Source organism: Eulemur rufifrons, chromosome 2 (genome assembly GCF_041146395.1).
Source record: "Eulemur rufifrons isolate Redbay chromosome 2, OSU_ERuf_1, whole genome shotgun sequence".
Lineage (NCBI taxonomy): Eukaryota > Metazoa > Chordata > Mammalia > Primates > Lemuridae > Eulemur > Eulemur rufifrons.
In genome coordinates this window covers 122,036,126-122,056,504 of record NC_090984.1, presented here as the reverse complement: position 1 = coordinate 122,056,504, position 20,379 = coordinate 122,036,126, and the positions used below count along the sequence as shown (strand labels likewise).

The following is a 20,379-nucleotide window of genomic DNA, read 5'->3' as shown; positions in this document are numbered from 1 at the left end:
CCTCACTCCTTATGCCATATTACTAAAATCCTTTTTACAGCAGTTCCTTTCTCCTCGTACACCTGGTCTGCCTAGGAAGAAAGAATTACAAGGCATACTAAAAGGGAAAAAAAGCAAAAAAATAAAATAAACACAGTTTGAAGAGACAGAGCAAGCATCAGAACCAGACTCAGAAAAGGCAGGAATGTTGGAATCAGACGTGGAACTTAAAGCAACTATGATTAACATGCTAAGGGCTAACGGACAAAGTAGACATCATGCAAGAACAGATGGGCACTATAAGCAGAGAGGTAGAAATTCTAAGAAAGGACCAAAAGAACTACTTGAGATCAAAAACACTGTAACAAAAATGAAGAATGCCTTTTATGGGTTTTCTAGACATGGCTAAGAAAACAATCTTTGAGCTTGAGGATATCTCAGTAGAAACAGATCTGGTGTCTGGTGAGGGCACTGCTCCAGGTTTGCAAACAGCCACCTTCTCACTGTATCCTCTCATGGTGAAGGGAGACACTCATCTCTCTCATGTGTCTTCTTACAAGGGCACTCAGCCCATTCTTAAGGGCTCTATCCTCATGAACTAATTACCACCCAAAGGCCCTACCTCCTAATATCATCAAATTAGGGATTAGGACTTCAACGTATGAATTTTGGGGGGACACAAAAATTCAGTCTAGGCCGGGCGCAGTGGCTCACGCCTGTAATCCTAGCACTCTGGGAGGCCGAGGCGGGAGGATCACTCAAGGTCAGGAGTTCGAGACCAGCCTGAGCAAGAGCGAGACCCCATCTCTACTAAAAATAGAAAGAAATGATTTGGACAGCTAAAAAATATATACAGAAAAAATTAGCCGGGGATGGTGGCACATGCCTGTAGTCCCAGCTACTCAGGAGGCTGAGGCAGGAGGATCGCTTGAGCCCAGGAGTTTGAGGTTGCTGTGAGCTAGGCTGACGCCACAGCACTCTAGCCCAGGCAACAGAGTGAGACTCTGTCTCAAAAAAAAAAAAAAAATTCAGTCTATAGCACATGTCATTACACATTTGTCTAAACCCATGGATGGTACAACATCAGAAGTGAACCCTAATGTAAACTATGGGCTCTGGGTGATAATGACGTGTCAGTGTAGGTTCATCAGTTGTGACAAATGGGCCACTCCTATGGGGGATGTTGATAATGGGGGAAGCTGTGCGTGTGTAGGGGCTGAAGTACATGGGAACTCTCTGTACTCTCTGCTCGGTTATTTTGGTGAACTTAAAACTCCTCTAAAAAATAAAGTCCAATTAAAAAAACAGAATAAAATAAAGGAATGAAGTCCTGATACAGGCAGGGTACTATGCAAATGAACCTTGAAAACATTCTGTTAAGTGGAACAACCCAGTTGTAAAAGACACATGTTGTATGATTCCATTATATAAAATGTTCATAACAGACAAATCCATAGAGACAGAAAGTAGATTCATGGTTGCCATGGGCTGGGGGGTACGGTGGCTGCTAAAGGACACGGTTTCTTTTTGAAGTGATGAAAATGTTCTATGTTGACTATAGTGATGGTTGCCTAACTCTGTAAACATACTAAAAACCATTGAATTGCACATTTTTTTTTTTTTTTTGAGACAGAGTCTTACTCTGTTGCCCAGGTTAGAGTGAGTGCCGTGGCGTCAGCCTAGCTCACAGCAACCTCAAACTCCTGAGCTCAAGCGATCCTCCTGTCTCAGCCTCCCGAGTAGCTGGGACTACAGGCATGCGCCACCATGCCCGGCTAATTTTTTCTATATATATTTTTAGCTGTCCATATAATTTCTTTCTATTTTTAGTAGAGATGGGGTCTCGCTCTTGCTCAGGCTGGTCTCGAACTCCTGAGCTCAAACGATCCGCCCACCTCGGCCTCCCAGAGTGCTAGGATTACAGGCGTGAGCCACCACGCCCGGCCTGAATTGCACATTTTAAATGAGTGAATTATATGGTATGTGAATATAACAGTTACCAAAAGATATTTAATAAGTACTTACTTTAAAGTATATTAAGACAAAAAATAACCACGGGCATCAAAGCCCATGATTTTTTGGACACTATTAGTTATGGCAAGGCTAAAATAAGTTTTCAAGTGAAAACATTGTGAATCAATAACAAAAAAATTAAATTTTCAAAAACCTCAAGTGTGTTCAGTGTATAACAGAGCTTATTTTAGTGGCAAAATGTGTTAAAGAGGATTCATAAATTACAATTATATAAACACTGTATTTATATAATCATTACAGTCCCAAAGAAACTGCTTTATATTTTCTGATATGCACTGCTGCATTTTTAAGGGCGAAAGTTATCAAATGGGGTAGGTGTTAGTGAAAGTCTTGGGACATCAGCCTCTCACGTGCCACATGGGGCCTCCCAAGCTGATTGGCAGCTGGCGTATCAGGTTTAAACAGGAGCCTTCTTACCCAGCCCCAAGGAAAGTGGTATAGGAGGAAGTCTGGGCTGGGGCAGATCTCAGAGGTTCTGGATTCTGGGAATCAATTGCCCACCTCTGCCCAAGATTTTGGACAGCCTGGGAGACACACAGGGATTCCCCAGCCACTTGTGAAGGCAGCCAGTGAGGATGATAAATCCATCAACCATCAAAAGAAACAGATGTTTTCAGCAGTGGGCTCTGTATTCTCTTCTACAGACTGTGAACTTCTTGAAAGTATGGACTGTCTGACTAGATTTTATCGTCCCATGCCCTGGGACAACACTTGGTTTCTGGTGGAGGCTCAGAAAATATTTGTGACATTGATAAATGAAATGTGTCCTCGTCCTACGATAGGGAGAGGGGGAAGTTAGAATAAGCCCCATATCCAAGCCCCTCAGTGCCTGCCCACCCCTGCATTGAGACCTGAACCTTTCAGAATCAGTTTCCTCGCCTATACTGTGGGGGCAGAAAGTCTGCCCTCACAAAGGTGTTGGGACTATGTTTTCAGGCCTGAGGTTGCAGGGCTGTGGTCTCCCAGAGGAGGACTCACCGCTGTCCTACCCACAGCCAGGTCCGACATCAGCCAGGCACAGAGCTGCACACAGCAGGGCTGAGCGAACATGTGAACATCAGAGCGGTCCCATGCAGGCTTCTCCAAGAACAAAGTGCATAGCCCTCACTGACAAATCTTTACAGTTAAGCATAGCTTAACAACAGGGACACGTTTTGAGAAATGTGTCATTAGGCGATTTCGTCATTGTGGGAACATCATAGCATGTACAGTACTCAATAAACCTAGACGGGGTAGCCTATTACTCACCAAGGCTATGCAGTATTGCCTATTGCTCCTAGGCTAGACCTGCACAATATGTTACTATACGGAATATTATAGGCAATCACTAGGCAATAGGCATTTTTCAGCTTTATTATAACCTTATGGGACCACCATGACATTATATATGCAGCCTGACGTTGACTGAAACATCATTATGCAGCACATGACTGTATTTACATTTAAGACTAAAGCTTCATTCACAACATGAATGAAAAGACCTGCAAAGGTTTAGGTGTCAAACCACCCAGGTTCAGCCAGGCTTGGGGGCTCATGCTTGAATCCCAACTACTCAGGAGGCTGAGGTGGGAAGATCACTTGAGCCAGGGAGTTCGAGATTGCACTGCACTCCAACCTGGGCAACAGAATGAGATTCCATCTCTTAAAAAACAAAGAAACAAACAAAAAGCACCCAGGTTCAAGGTCTTACCCCACTACCAGCTGGCCATGTGCTCCTGGTATGCGACTAAACCCTTCTGAGCCCTCGGGGGGCCCTGACAGGGGAAGGAGATGACAGCAGCACCCAGCCTGTCACCCAGGGCTCTGTAAGGACATGAGCTATGAGCTATCACACACAGAGCACGCGGAACGATCTCACGTTGGGGGCAGGTGCGGTCATCAGTACTGACATTGAAAGGGGCGCTAGAGATCACCCAGTGCCCCAGCCCTACCAGCCTTGACAGATGGGGACATGGGAATTCAGAAAAGACAGGGAACAGCCCCAAGTCCCATCTGGGGAGGGAATCGTGGCCCTCCCTATCCCCATCTCTCTGCCTCCATTAGGCTTCTACTCCCATCTGCATAAAAAGTTTGGTTTGCAGCAAAGCTTAGTCAGAACTGTAGAGAGTACAAAGAGTCCAAATAAAAAGGCTTCTTAATATAAAGTGGATGAAAGAGACAAATGGAGAGTAATCAAAATCTCATTAGGGCAAATAAGCAACCTGCCTACAATGCCACAGAAACTGATGGCACTTAGAACCAAGTAGGCAAAGCTGAGTCTTTCTGACAGCTGCCATCACAGGAATGCAAATTCCAAGGATGCTCTTACCCACATGGGCAGACACCCTACAGAAAACCACTGAGGATTCTCACCTAGATGCCCAAACTGCAACCCCTAAGGCTATGATTCCCAACTCTGGCTATACATTAGAACCACTTAGGAAGTTTTCAAAGATCTCAATGCCTGGGCCACCCTAAGAGCAATAGTTACGAGCAATCCCCAGGTGGCTCTGACCATGGCTCGGGGTCAGTTAGTGTAGGCCAGCAACCACTGGCTTGCTGTACCAGCTGGCATTATTGGCAACCAGGGAAGAAAGCCGCAGTGGGGGCAGGAGGTGAGCAAATCAATGACTGTGGCTCAGCTTCTCCTTCAGCTGGGTGGGCTAATTGCTCAAAGGGACTTTTTTTTTTTTTTTTTTTTTGAGACAGAGTCTCGCTTTGTTGCCCGGGCTAGAGTGAGTGCCGTGGCATCAGCCTAGCTCACAGCAACCTCAAACTCCTGGGCTCAAGCGATCCTCCTGTCTCAGCCTCCCGAGTAGCTGGGATTACAGGCATGCGCCACCATGCCCAGCTAATATTTTTCTATATATAATTTTAGTTGGCCAGATAATTTCTTTCTATTTTTAGTAGAGACGGGGTTTCGCTCTTGCTCAGGCTGGTCTCGAACTCCTGACCTCGAGCGATCCACCCGCCTCAGCCTCCCAGAGTGCCAGGATTACAGGAGTGAGCCACCTCGCCTGGCCTCAAAGGGACTTTTAAAATTGGAATTGATTAGAGCTATCAGTCATTCGTGCGACAGGCCCGCTCTGTGCTCAGCACCACGCTAGGCACTGGGAATGCGGCAGCGCATGAGGCGGAGCTGCTCCCTCAGGACCGTGCATTCTACTGGGCGCCACAGCACACAAGGGAGGGGCTGGGATAAGAGAGCGGAACTGAGGACCCACACGGGCCTGAGGGCGAGCCACCTGCTCCACTGCCACTTGCAGGTGAGGACACGTGCCCGCAGAGGCTCTGGGACACAGCTCAAGAAGGAGGCCAAGAAACCAACTTAAGATCTGAAAGTCAAGACGTCCCCTTACAAACTTAAAAAGAAAAAAAAGAAAGAAAAGATGTAGAACAAGCATGAAATATTGATGATTCGTGTCAAAGTAATACCAGAATGTGCTGGAGGAAAAGTGAGCTGGTCTGTCAGAGCCGATTTTATCATGAGAACCCCAACGCCAGTAGGGAATTGGGGTTTAGAGGACCGACAGGGCCTGGAGGAGCAAAGGCAGCGATCTGAATGCATCTGCAACTCTCCCTCTCAGGGCTTGAGCAGGAGCTCAACATCAAAAGAACCACTCGGCCCCCAGCCTGCCCGGTGTCAACCCTGCACACAGAAAGGAGGAAGAACTGGGGCAGAGTCCAAGCTCCCCAGCTCCGGGAGCCACATGTCCTAGATTTTCCAGAGCTGCTCCAATTTCCAGTGCTCAACCTTGCCTTAACAGAGAGGTAATTTGCTGAGATTGGGGTTCCATAATTCAGTCCTGCAAAAAGGGTGACTCACTAAATATGCGATATGATTTTTAAGACTCTATATGAGCTTTCATGACAAATTTGATTCATGATACAAGGAGAGAAATTCCTTTATCACCTCCTAACTTTTGGCTCAAAATATATAGTCCTCTTAAAGTGAACTTAAAGGTGACTACCTTGGAACATTTCCCACAGTGCTGGGGGCCCTGGAGAGCCAGGTCCACATCTAAGACTTGTGCAACTCTACAGCTCCCATTCCATGCTGGCACAGACAGAGTCAGGGCACCACAAGGCTGGAAATCAGGGAGGCTAGTAACTCTGTCATCCAAATACAGGGGAGCACGAGAGCTCAGCCTTGGCTGAGAACTACAGTGCCTGCACCTCCACGCTGTACCTCATCTGACACAGGCTCTCCTGAGTCCTCCTGCCTCTTTCCACACCTCTGGAACAACCAGCCACAGCTGACCTGCAATTAGCGTCATGTCCTATTGGTTGGAGGGGCTACTCCCACTGTGCAGATCCCAGAGTGGCCACTGCCCCTGACGTTGCGGGCAGGTGGATGCTCCTGCAAGGCTCCATCACGATGAGAGTGGCAGCTGGGCCCACCAGTTCACTCCAGGTTACCCTGAGAGCCTGCTCTGGTCCATGTCCTGTGGGGGACATAGGGCACAAAGACCACTTGACTTAGACCTTGGCACAAACACCTGTGAATGAAGGAGCTCAGGAGCTCACAGGCAATTTGGCTGGTCAGGAGCCATCGCTATCACCGAGACAGGTCACAGACGGTGCAGGCCAACTAAGGGTTAAGGCCAAGGGAGCTCACATGGAAGAAGCAAGAAACTTCTAAGTTCAGGGGCCCTTTGGGCCCTGGCTTCTCAAAGTGGTCCATGCACCATCTTCCCCTTCATCTCCTGGGAGCTTGGTAGAAATGCAGGGTCTCGTCCTCATGCTAGACCTGCAGAAACAGAATCCGTACCCCAACAAGAACCCCAGGTGCTCTCCTAGGTGTGAGTTTGAGAAACTCTACTTTGGAGATGTCCTTCTCCTGCCTCTTTACTACACCAATTGGGAAATCGTGGATTAGAGAGGCTTTTGCCTAAGGGATGTGCCTGGGATCACCCAGCTGAGCAAGTGGTAGAGGGAGGGCATGGGCCCGGATCTTCTGCAGCTCAGGCCAACGGCACTGCATGCTCAGAGGGGCTTCTGGAGAAAGCGACCCCCACAGTACCATAAAGATCAGAACACAAACATGCCAGGTCCAGACCACACCCATGTCGAGCAGAATGCTGAGAGGAAGCATCAGAAAACTCCGCAGCAGTGGCACTACGCCAGCTCCGAGTAAGCAAGCCCATGCGGAACACATCCTGCTGACCTGCTGGAAAGGCAGCCAGGCGCTTTGCAGTGATGAGCGGTGCCCAGGCATCAGACCCGAGGCAGAGGGGAGCTCGGCCAAGGAGAGAAGGGAGGAGAGCCAGACAGCCCACTTGCTGTGATGAACTGGGCTGGCCTGGAGAAGTCCAAATCCCAACGTTTATCATTTGGCTAGGTTTAAGGAATCAAAACATCTCATGGCTGGAAAGCAGCTTAAAAGTATCTGTTCCAAGTGCTCATCAGACCTCAAACCCTAAGACCCAGTAAGAGGCTGCCTGGCCTCACTGTCATCCTCCAGGGTCCTACTAGCCTCAGCGCTTTTCAGCAGAAACCTGCTCCTTACCTGACTCGCTTTGACCCACCAATTAGAGCTCTGAGACCCAAGCTTAAGGAAATAAACCCCAAATATGGGAGAAGCTATATGCACAAAGTTGTTTCTTACAGAATTATAATACAGTAAATCTTGATAGTTTGGAGGTTATAGCAAGAGAGAGAAATGACTTATATAGCCTTGACTGAAGAACAGTTCTCTACCATCTGGAAAAGACTTTTTTTTTTTCATTTCAAAATATTATGGGGGCACAAATGGTTTTGATTATGTGGGTTGCTTTTATAATTCTTGAGTCAGGGTTATAAGTGTGTCCGTCACCCAGATTGTGCTCATTGTACCCATGAGGTAGGTTTTTGCCTGTCCCCTCCTCCCCCAGGAAAAGACATTTTCTGAGCAAATGGTTTCTGCAAGGATGCACAGAACCACGTCAGCCAGCTCAGGAGGGTTCATCCTGACAATCAACTCTGGCTTAATGCCGATGCTACGGAGTTTTCTGACTCTTCTTCCTCCTAGCAGTCTGCCTGAACATGGTGTGACCTGGACACAGGATGTCTGCAGTCTGACTTTTATGGTACCGTGAGGGTCACTCTCTCCAGGGTGACAGATGTCAAAACCACGGCTCTCTATACCAAGGGTCAGCCAGATTGTAAATATTCTTGGCTTTGAGGGCCATGTGGTCTCTGTTGCAATTACTCGACTCTTCTACTATAGTGTGAAAGCAGCAACAGATGATATGTAAATGAATCAGTGTGACTGTGTTCCAATACAACTTTATTTACAAACATGGGCAGAAAGCTGGATTTAGCCTTGGGCTTTCGTTTGCTGATCCCTGATCTCTACCCTCACATCGATTAATTTTAAATGGCAAAAAAAAAATGTTTGAAGTGTTGAACACAAGGAAATGGTTTAGTAAGTTATTCATTCATCTAATTCATTCAAGCCACAGGTATTTATCAAGTGCCTGCTTATGTTGGACTCCGTACTGAGTACTAAGGGTAAGGCAGGGAGTGGGTCAGGAAGGCACACTGAGTCAAAGGAATGTTACTGAAAATTTTACAAGGGTCTATAATAACAAGGAATATCTTTATAATGCTATATGAAAAGGAAAATAAAAATTGTGTATAAAAATAAGACCAGTGTTTTTATTTAAGAAAAAAACAACAGGGGAAAAGAATAAAAGAAAAATATCAAATCATTACGACCCCACAAGACCATAAAGGTTAGGCTGCAGCCATGTTTGCCTTTGACTGGTTGGACCACCCCTCTGCTCTCCTCCCCTGAATTTTCCAATTTTGTCGTATGATTATAAATTATTTTTATAACAAAACACTCCTTCCCCATTGCATTTAGAAGGGGAAACTTGTCTTGATTTTAAGATAAGGTCTGTGTGCCTCCTGCTTCCACCTACACTTCCCACTGCTGTCCCTGAAGGCTGTCAGAAAAAGCCAAGCTGCTTGCTTCTGGATGTTCATACACACGCCCAGGCCGGGCTGGAGATTTCAGCACCTGGGACAGAGCCACAGCTCTGTCAGAGCCCGCAGGGCTCAGAAGCCAGCAGCCCCACGTTGGGAGCCCCTGGAGGGCAAGGAGCCTGTTCCTGCCCTGCCTGGTCCTCTTGCTGAGTCCATGTAAGACACCTGGGCACCACCCATCAAAGCAGCAAGGAGTGCTATCCCCTGGGCCTGATTGATGCAAATGGAACTGGCCCTGTGACCCGGCGGGGGAGGATTGTTGGTAAAAAGGAAGTAAAAACAAATATTGCACAGATCCCTTTACCCACATTATTAGCTTGGGAGAGACTCGCAAACATGCCAATACCAGTCACAGCAACATCTGCTTCTAATTGCTTCTCCCCCAGCATTTGCAAAGCTCGTCAGCTGGCGTCTGCCCTAGGAAAAAATCCGATATTTTTAACAAACTCTTAAATCAGATGGCGTCCTTGGTGAGTAATTTCTTTCGTGTTTGGTCTTTGAGGCTAAAAACAGTGAGTGCATCCTTAGGGGACGTGGCTGTCAGGGGGGCAGGGCGATCAGGAGGTCCCACTTCAAATAGTCTAAGAGTTTCCAATTCGTACACCACATTCAAATGTTTTCTTTCATTTATCATGCGTTTATATCCTAAATATAAAGTATTCTGGTGTTCTTTTTAATTCCACTGTATCCACTTCTTTATGGGTAATTTTTCTCTCTTTTCCAAATATTTTTATAAAAAGTTTCTTTGTAAAAGAAAAGTATATGATTTTTGTTTTTTTTAAGAGTACACTATCTGTGTTCCCACTTGTGAAGCACTTTAAGCAAGATTTCATCTACGGATAAAACTTTCCATTCTCTGTAAAGAAAAGGGTCTCTATTTTTAGGTTCTCCTCAAAAACTCAGCAGCCCCTTCCAACTGCCTGTCAGGAAAGGCAAAACAATTTTGAAATGTCCTACATCTCCAACACAAGGAAACGGTTTCGTAAGTTAAAGTATTCATTCATCGGATTCATTCAATCCGTAGGAATTTAGCCAGTGCCTGCTTATGTCAGACCTGTGGGGGCCAGTCTGAAGCATGAAGTCAAACCCAGAATCTAGGCCTTAGAGGCTGTGTCCCCTTCCTCCCTCCAGATCACTTGGTAGCCTCTGCTCAGTATAGACCTGCCTGGAGGCCATACCCATCCAGGACGGGCGCAGGGGGTGCTCACAAACCTCATTGGCTCCCTACTGTTAACCCAAACCAAGACACAGAGCACTGAAAGTCTCTCTGCCCAGGCCCATTTGGGGCCTGGAGGCCACACCCAGCCAAGCCCAGCTGGTCTCTGGTCCCTGCACACATCCCACATTCGCACCTCCCGTATTCGCACACTCTGCAAGACAGCCTTCCCTCTTCATTCACTCACTCAGACAACACAATTTACCAAGTGCCCGCTATGTGCCAGGCACTGTTCTAGAAGCCAGACGACAGCAGCAAACAGGCAAAAATCCCTTCCCTCAAAGAGCTCACATGGGAGTAGAGGGAGACAAGCAAATGAATGAACATGTAAAATCCATAGAACACCAGGTGATAAATGCTGTGGAGAGAAATAAAGTAACAGAGGGGATTAATGAATGCCAGGGGGTGGTGGCAGGGGAGGCCTCACTGGACAGGTAACATTTGAGCAGAGCCCAGGAGGGAGCTAGCCTCCACACAGAAGGAGCAACAAGTGCAAAGGCCCTGAGGCAGGAAGGTGCTGGTGTGTTCTAAGAAAGGCAAGGAGGCTAGTGGGCTGGAGATGACAAGAAGCGGGTGAGGGAAGCTCACTGAGGCCTCGTGGACCATCAGAGAGACACTGGCTTTGGCTGTGAGTGAGACCAGAGCCTGGAGGACTCTGACCAGGGGAGTGACATGTCTGAGTTATACTGTAACAGACCACTCTGGCTGCTGTGGTAAGAATGAGAGCAAGGGGTGAGAGGGAAAGAGAGAGATCAGATAGGGAAATACTGCAATCATCCTAGTCAGCGACAACGATAGCTGAGACCAGAGCTGCAGCAGTGGACGTGGGAAAGTGTCACGGTTCTGAAGGATCTGCGGATGGTTTCGGTGTGAGGGTTGGATGGGAAGAGTAGAGACAGGGCTGGCTCTGGTGTTTCAGGCCTCAACAACTCGAAGGATGGAGTTGCCATTTATGAAGTGGGGATGGCAACAGGAGTGGTAGTGTATGGGAAAGGGTGAGAGTGGAAATCACGAACAGCAACTCCCCTAAGAAGCCTCCTGCAGAGAGCTGAAAGCACTCGCCCCTCCCTTAATCTCTCTCTCACCAGCGCTTACACACACACACACACACACACACACAGCACTTCTCTGCACCAGATCTGTCTGTATCCATACACTAATTCCCTTCAGCAACCCAAGGCTGATTCGTTTTATATCATCTGGAAGGATTTGTACACAGTAGGTGTTCAACAAATATTTTTAGTAATATGCTACACAGAATTGAACCTATGATGTTTTAATAATCTGACAACTCAAGAATGTTCTTTCAAAACATCTAAAAATCATGCTTAGCACTGATTAAATATTAAGTGGTAATTATTCCATCTCAAGGGTCCTATATATAGATGCTGACCTACCTCCAATTATTCAAATTGCCAAGGCAAGCTCTCCCATGGAAATGCCAACCTAGGAAGATGGTCATTACCTTGCCGGTCCTTATATCCCAAGCTTTCATTTCGGAGCTGAAGCCTCCACATAAAAAAACGCTGTGGTCTTTTGGATGAAATTTCAAGGCAGTGACTCTGAAGTCACTTTTACCACTAAATAGCTGGGTTCCTACAACATAAAAAGAGAAGAAAGGGTTAGAAAATACTTAGATCACAAAATAAATAAATATCTTAAAACTAAGATACCATCTGGTATGGAGCCCACGGGCAAACAGCTCACCTAGGCCTGATGTGGCCCAATGGAAACTTCCTGAAAACACAACAGCAGCAGCCGCATTTGCCTTCATTCATTCTCTGGCCAGCCCCACCCTTGACCAGCAGAACATCTCTCTTCCCCCAGGGCTAGGCCAGATGGCTGGATCCACGAATGCCACCTTTCATGTGCTCTGCAAGCATTACACGTATTAACTCATTTAAACCACACGAGGACCCTAAGCCCACTTTACAGCTGAAAACAACAAAGCCCAAGGAGATTAGGTAACATTTCCAAGGCTGCACAGTTAATACGGTAGATTATTTATCCAGGAGTCTGAAAGCCAAAAACAGGATTGCTCCAGCATGATATTTTTCAGGATAAGCCATCTTACAATAATGGATGAATGGTTTGCTATAGAGTGTAGCAGGTGGGGGTGACTCATACACTGGCTGATAAATAAGAGTGGCCATCACAGCAGCCCAAAACCCACAGAATGGACAGGGTAGTGTGGATGACAGAGGTCTCACTGGCTTCACAGGACTCAAGACAGTCCTTGGCCTTTACATATCTGTCCTAAACTCTTGTCAAGCACTTATATGCATTGTGGTAAAGGTCTGTGTGCATACACACACACACACACACACACACAGTGTGAAAATGTCTTTTTTTAGTCACCATGATCTTTTAGAGGTAAGCTATATAAACTTCAGAAATGTCATCATCCAGGGCAGGTCAAAGCTGGGGCTCCTTCCACTGCCCAGAGCTGCCTCTATGTCCCAGAACACTGATGGTCATTCTTATCCATTCACATTTAATCTGCTGGAAACTGCAAGGAGAAACGGGGCCAGCCTCAAAGAGTTTGAGCACGAATGCTGCCATGTCCCCCACAGCTGGGCCCACTTACCAGGCACAGCACCTGCCACATGCCACCCAGCCAGATACGTGGAGGAGGCTTCCTTTGGAGATACTGCAAGGGCTCCCAAAGCCCAGGAGGGAGAACTGTGATTACCCTGGGCCCAGGGGAACCCACTGGACTGAGACAGTGGGCAGCTTAGGGACACAGGAAGCGGGTGACCAAGAAAGAGATCAACAAGATGCCCAGATCTTGAGCATCATTTCCTCTTCCAGAAACCGGAAAGCGGTGTTTCTGAATTCTCAATTGAGAAAGCACTAAAGGTTGCCCTGCTGTGTGTTTGGCAACCCCCACACACTTAGTTAAGTGCTCTACCAGCTCCCAGGTGAGGAAGGAAAGTCACGATCAGTTCTCACAAGAGTCACAGCAGGAGACTGCATAGATCCACTCCGTCCAGAGCCAGTCTCCAAACTCATCCGATGGTACACCCCCTCGATGAAAAGCCTTAAGCACACATCGCCAACACAGGAATTGTTGTTAATTAGTTATATAATGTGCCACTGTGCCAATATATTATGAACATTTTTAAAATACCAAAAATAGAACATTTTTAAGAGTGAGACAAGGATAACATAACCAATATTTTAGAATACATTTTGATACGCCACTTATTAAGAGTGTCAACAAACCTCTTTGAAATCATTAAAAATCATATGAGCAACAAGGATTGAATACACTTCCATTTTTTTAAAATGTAGGGAGCTTTTTGTGGTTCAGCGATTTGAAAGTGTCCTGGCTGTCGGTCCAGTTTACCCAAACCGACAAAAGTTCTTCCCAGAGCTGTGTGGACCTGGATGGAAGATGTTCACCACTGGCCACAAGGGAGACACTTTCCACTTCCATCCACCAATGATGCAAAGGGTTTTGTGAATATTTTACTAGCCAATCTCCATTCCCCCTAAAGTCAAATAAGGGCTCCAGCAACTAATCAGAAGGTATTATTGCATTCTCATATTTTTAACAACCCAGCTCAAAAGCCACTGCAATTTTCATTTAAAGGATTTTAAAACAGACTAGAAAAACACTGTTTCCAAATTTTTTGGAAAGCAGTCACTCTTTCATCCTTTGTGCAAGCGTCATGGTTACCATAATGGATAATTAAGTGTGTTGATTTTTTTTCCTAATGTCTTCTAGGGGCCTACCATTGGTAGTCATCTGACATCAGAGAAAATTTTGGAAAAACATGAGTTCTTGTAAATGAAGACTCTACACCTCTTTAAGCTCCAGAAGACTCTCAACTATTTTGCTGCAAGACACAGTGCATGTGGCATAGAAGATGCTCATGGCCACCCTGTGTCATCAGGAGCCAACCACTTCAGGCCACATAATCCGTAATGGTGAAGGGACAATAAACAGCCATCTCGCTGTCTAACCCAAGGGGAGCAGTTGAGGCAAGCATGGTTCTCTGCCACACAGGATGTTGAAGAGCCATTTAACACTGGAATCATGAACAGACTGTGGCAAGGTAGCAATACTTGATACCTGTTCTTCAACTACAACAGTATTAAATAGGAATTGATATGGACAAAGACTGGGGAGAGACTCACCAAAATGAAATTAGCTATTCTAGTAATAGTCAGATAAATTTAATTATACTAATATTTTTTGCTATAATATTGTTTTTCTAATAAATAATGTTTTCTTAAAGCCATCAGAGAGATGAGCAGACTTATGTGGTCTGGGTGCTATGTCCCTCTCTTACTAGGGCAGTAGACAAACACTCTCAGATAAACCAAGAGACCGCTTTTGGGTGAATTAATATAATTGGAAATCTAGTATTTCTCACATTTATTCTTCTTTTTCTTTCCTGAAACTCACCTGGAACTCAAGCTCTTCCCTGCCTTTTAAGCTACAGTTGGTGATCAGGAACCAACCATGACAGGCCCAGTTGGCAAGTTCCCCACCCAGGGAGGACAAGGCAGAGGGCTGCCCCCACCTTAGTCCCCACATGCCCATGCCAGAGACTCAGAGGATCACTGTGGCAGCATCGAGGCCCCAGGACACTTGCTTCAGCCAAGTGGCAGGGGGTCATCTGGAGGCTGAGGGCAGGGACCACCATCACGTCCGCCTAAACAGAAAAGGTGAGGCAGGACACCACTGTAGCCCCCACACCACCAATAAGGCCCAGATGGGACAGAAGTTTCCTCTCCCGACAGGGACAACTACACTTACTGCTGAGAACGTTCAGTGGCCAGCTTCTTGCTCATTTGGAATTCATGGCCAATCCTTAAATCCAAAAGGGAAGACAAACTCTATCTGCCTGGAGAAAATTTTTTCCTTGTTTCTTGGACCACAGCATATAGCCATATGCTTAATTTCAGAAATGGCAGTGAATTATCCATATGTTTTTTCAGAAAGTGTAGTGATACAGTCTTGCCAATGATGGGGAAGAAAAAGGGGAGGAAAAGTGAAAGTGAATTGCTAAAAGATGATGATTGAACTTTTTCTGCTAAAAAAACAAAATTCTGAATGTTATTTTTCCTCAACCCCCTAAAGAGATTGAGAATCTGTCTTTTAAATACTAAAATTTCCCATTTAGAAGACAAGCTATAGTTCATATGTTTTCCCTACTTTTCCTTATAATAACCAGACCTTTACAATTTTTCTTTGTTAAAAGGGTCCAAAACTAAAAGATTTTTAAAATTTTTGAATAAGCTTCCAGATACCTAGTGAAAAACACTAAGGGAAAAATTCTACTAAGACGTTCTCAAATAAGACTTGGTTTCAGAAATCAGGACCATAGCCATCATTGTCTAGCATGCAGTTTGAAACAGGAGGTACTGCTGAAGAGTTAAGAGCCACGCACACCCTGGACGAGTCCCTTCACTGCTGTCTCATGCCTGCATAAATATAAGGCCATCGTTGGGGCCGAATGCAACGTGGTGCATCAAGCATTCTACAGAGCACGGCAAATGGCAACAAGCAAAAGGGAGCTATTATAGTTTGAAAAATTAAACCTCAAATTATTGGATTCATCGTTGGTTAAATTAAAAGCTAAGACCAAGGAATCCAGGTTTTTAACAGCAAGAACCTTGAGAGATTAATGATTTTTGAGCTTTTGTCATGAGGCACTGAGAACACAATGCCCTGGGCTGCCCTTTCCATTTGTTAAAGAAATATGGATAAAGGCTGGAAAATATTTATCAGTGAAATATCTTGAACACAAACATAAGCCATGCTGGAGGTGAAGGTCTTATCTTGTCAGGTTTGTTCTTACTCTACCTCTTCATAAATCAAGTAGCTTGTTTACCATATCCTCTCCTGGGCAATGCTCCTTTAAGTACAATGGTTAGTTATTACATAACCTTTAACCTTGAGCTACATCTTGCTTGTTTATCTGTTTGTTCTAGAAAATTCCGTTTATTCACTATATGCCTATTATAGGAAATTGAGTTGTAAAATATTTAATCCACTGACACTGACTGTATTGATCTTGTTATAATGAGCTCAACCAGTATAAAAACTGTTCAGATCTTCTTGGAGTTAGGAAAAATCACTTCTCACCTTGAATCAATTATGATACAAATAAAAATAGATTATTTTAATGTAGAAAATCAATTTGTTCTATTGACAGTATCATTACTACCAGTGCCCCCATCTCAAATATTACTCAGATACAGCACCTGGTAACGCTGGACAGGTAACTCCTCAGAGCTGCCCCTCTTCCTTTCTCAGGTGCAGACATGGAGCTCCCCTGAGGTGACCACCCATGTGGCCAGGGCAACACTACCTGTCCACCTGAACACCTACCCTTGGGATCCTATCACCACACAGGCTCCGGGTCCATAAGGGCCCTCCTTTTCCATTCAGCATGTCTGGCTCCCAGCCTAGCTCCTGGCACCTGATGGGTATTTGATCCATGTCAAATGAAGCCCAAGTATGGGTCCCCAGGAAAGAGAAAGGAAGCTCGTACCCTCCTCTCCAGGGAGTTCAAGGACTGCCTTGGCCAAGCAATTCCCAGCCCAGGAGAGTGGACTGACATTTATTAGGAGACTGTTACCTCCAGGCCTGTCTGGAGCTTGCATGTACCACACCACCACCCTGGGTGGTAGATGTAATTAACCCATTTCTCACAGCTGGGGAAATGGAAGCTCAGCGAGGTAAGAGACTCAGCCAGAGCCACGAGTCAGCCATGCCGAGACAGAGACTGGACTTGTCTAATCTCAGGGACCAGCTTTCTGCACCCATCTTCAGACCCGCCAGTTATTCATGACCTTTCCTTCTCCTTAGCTCTTTGTTCACATCCACAGGCTCACGAACATGTAGGAAAAATGTTGACAAGGGAAAGCTTATGTTGTTGGCTCGTGGTAATTGAGCTTATGTTCCCAAGCAGTAGGCATATGACTCATTTCGCTAAAATCAATATCGTTACACTCATCCTCTGGGAAGTATTCAGCCAGCTGTAAATTTAACCATCCTGACTCAAAGTTAACGAGAAAAGGAGCTTACTAACTTTCAAATCAAACTCTATGTATCACCACAGCGGCCGTCTTGGCAAACTGGGCAGAGGCCCAGAAAGGGTCAGGCTCAGCCGACGGGCCTATACCTCAATGTCCCGTGTCAACTGGGTCCTCCAGATCAAGCAGCAGTTCTCTCAGAGCCCTAGGTCCTCATCTGTAAAACCAGCATCATAAAACCTACCTTAAAAGGTTGTTGTGAGAATAAGAAACAATGCATGTAAGAGAGTAAGTCCCAGACAAATGACGGGGCCCAATAAACAGTGGCTGCAGCAGAATGACGGCAGTAACAGAAGAACTGGAGTAGTCGCAGTTAACGTTTTTATTTGTCTTCTAATAACATACTTGGAACTCTTAAAAGTACTCTCTTCCCTTCCCATTCTTTTTTGTGTGTTTCTTTTTTCAATTTATTTTTAATTGACAAATAATAATTGTGTACACCTATGGGGTACAATGTGATGTTTTGATCTATGTATCCATTGTAGAAAGATTCAAATAAGCTAATTAACATACCTATCACTTTATCAACTTATTTTTTTGTGGTGAGGACCACCAAAAATCTATTCTTTTAGCAATTTTGAAATAGACATTACTAACTGTGGTCACCATGCAGTGCAATCATTTATTAAAACATACTCCTCCAGTCTAACTAAAACTTTGTACCCTTTGATCAATGTCTCTACTTTCCCCATCCCCTCCCCACAGCCTCTGGTAACCACTTTTCCACTCCCTGCTTCTATGAGATGGACGTTTTTAGATTCCACATAAAGTGAGATGCAGTGTTTGTCTTCCTGTGCCTCCCTTATTTCACTTAGTGTAATGTCCTCCAAGTTCACCTATGTTGTCGCAAATAACAGAATTTCTTCTTTCTTATAGCTATAGCTGTATGGTATTCCATTGTGTACATGTACACACACCACATCTTTTTTTTTTTTCTAGACAGAGTCTCGCTCTGTTGCCTGGGCTAGAGTGCCGTGGCGTCAGCCTAGCTCACAGCAACCTCAAACTCCTGGGCTTAAGGGATCCTCCTGCCTCAGCCTCCCCACTAGTTGGGACTACAGGCACGCACCACAACACCTGGCTAATTGTTTTTTTTTTATTTTTAGTTACAGCTAATTCTTTTCTTTTCTTTTTTTTTTTTTGAGACAGAGTCTCACTCTGTTGCCCAGGCTAGAGTGAGTGCCGTGGCGTCAGCCTAGCTCACAGCAACCTCAAACTCCTGAGCTCAAGCGATCCTCCTGTCTCAGCCTCCCGAGTAGCTGGGACTACAGGCATGCGCCACCATGCCCGGCTAATTTTTTCTATATATATTTTTAGCTGTCCATATAATTTCTTTCTATTTTTAGTAGAGATGGGGTCTCGCTCTTGCTCAGGCTGGTCTCGAACTCCTGAGCTCAAACGATCCGCCCACCTCGGCCTCCCAGAGTGCTAGGATTACAGGCGTGAGCCACCACGCCCGGCCCAGCTAATTCTTTTCTATTTTTAATAGAGATGGGGTCTTGCTCTTGCTCAGGCTGGTCTCAAAATCCTGACTTCAAGCGATCCTCCTCGGCCTCCCAGAGTGCTAGGATTACAGGAGTGAGCCACCTCGCCCAGCCAACCACATCTTCTTTATCCATTCATCCACTGATGGACACTTATGTTGCTTCCATACTCTGGCTATTGTGAATGATGCTGAAATGAACGCAGGAGTACAGACATCCTTTCAACATACCAATTTCAATTCCTTTGGATATACACCGAGAAGTGGAATTGCTGGATCATATGATAATTCTCTTTTTTAGTTTTTTGAGGAACCTCCATGGTACTTTCCAAAATGACTGAACTAATTTACATTCCCACCAGCAATGTATAAGAATTCCCTTTTGTCCACATTCAGGTTAACACTTGTTATCATTTGTCTTTTTGATAACAGCCATTCTAACAGGTGTGAGATGATACTTCATTGTGGTTTTAATTTGCATTTCCCTGATCATTAGAGATGTTGTGGATTTTTTCGTATATCTTTTGACCATTCATATCTCTTCTTTTGAGAAATGTCTGTTCAGATCCTTTGCCTGTACATTAATCAAGTTATTTGTTTTCTTGCTGCTGAATTGAGTTCCTCATCTATTTTCAATATCAGCCCCTTATCGGAAATATGGTTTGCAAATATTTTCTCCCAATCCATGGTTTGTCTCTTCACTCTGTTAATTGTTTCCTGTATAGATGCTTTTTAGTTTGATGCAATCCCATTTGTCTATTTTTGCTTTTGTTGCCTGTGTTTTTGGGGTCATACCCAAAAAATCATTGCCCAGACCAAAGTCAGCCACTGCTTTTAATTCTCTGGACAAGACTAAATTTTCCAAAGTTGAAAAAGGAAAAAGAAAAAAGAAAGAGTTCTCAACTTACAAACAAGGTGTGTCTCAATGGTCTATTTGCAAGTTGGTTTTCTGGAACTCAGAATTCACCATTCCAACAGCAAACACGCCATAACCATGACTAGCTCCAGGGTCAGTCAGTGAAGGTGGTCTTACTTAAGAGGGACACCAAACTGTAACTCAGCTGCAACTAAATACACACACACACACACACACACACACACACGTAAATATCACCACTGTGCAATAATGGTGACGAACAAAAAAATACTTTGGATTGAAAACCCCCTTTTATTCATCCAGAGGGCCAGCATGAGCTCGATGTTGGTGGAGACATGAAGGACCTCCAGGCACTTTCCCTAGTGTTAGGTAAGAACTGGCATGGCAGTTTAATGAAGTCTAATAATATCTGGTTTAATATCCAGAACTAGGGTCAGTGACTCACTCCACAGTTGTATAGAAAGAGAGGGAGAAAACAAGGCCGAGACGGGAGAAACACTTTTCAGAGTAAGAGAGGCAGGATGTTCGCTGGGAACAGAGACTGGCAGCAGAGGCTGAAGAGGACACAGCCTTGAGAAACATCCGTTCACAAGTGGGCTAGACAAGGGAGCCAAGTGGGGTTACAGATGACAAAGGAAAAAGAGTTCAGAAGGAGGAAGAGTCTGCAGGGGGTCTTACCTGCATGGTGGGAGGGAGGTGGGTGGGCAGCTGTTCACCGGGCAAGGAGGCACTTGAAGCACAGTAGCCGGGGAGCCACTGTCCTCTCAGACCTCACTGGGCTACAGGCCC

The 20,379-nt window shown here is 45.3% G+C and overlaps 1 protein-coding gene across 5 annotated transcripts in view; it reads right to left on the bottom strand.

Moving 5' to 3' along the window:
* The window catches only part of WDR25 (WD repeat domain 25), a 134,926-nt gene that overhangs the window by 23,265 nt on the left and 91,282 nt on the right, over window positions 1-20,379 (bottom strand). For all 5 annotated transcript variants that reach the window (XM_069465305.1, XM_069465306.1, XM_069465304.1 and 2 more), the window contains one exon: window positions 11,643-11,773. In XM_069465305.1, coding sequence (XP_069321406.1) covers window positions 11,643-11,773 — 131 coding nt within the window. The remainder of the gene's footprint in view (window positions 1-11,642; window positions 11,774-20,379) is intronic.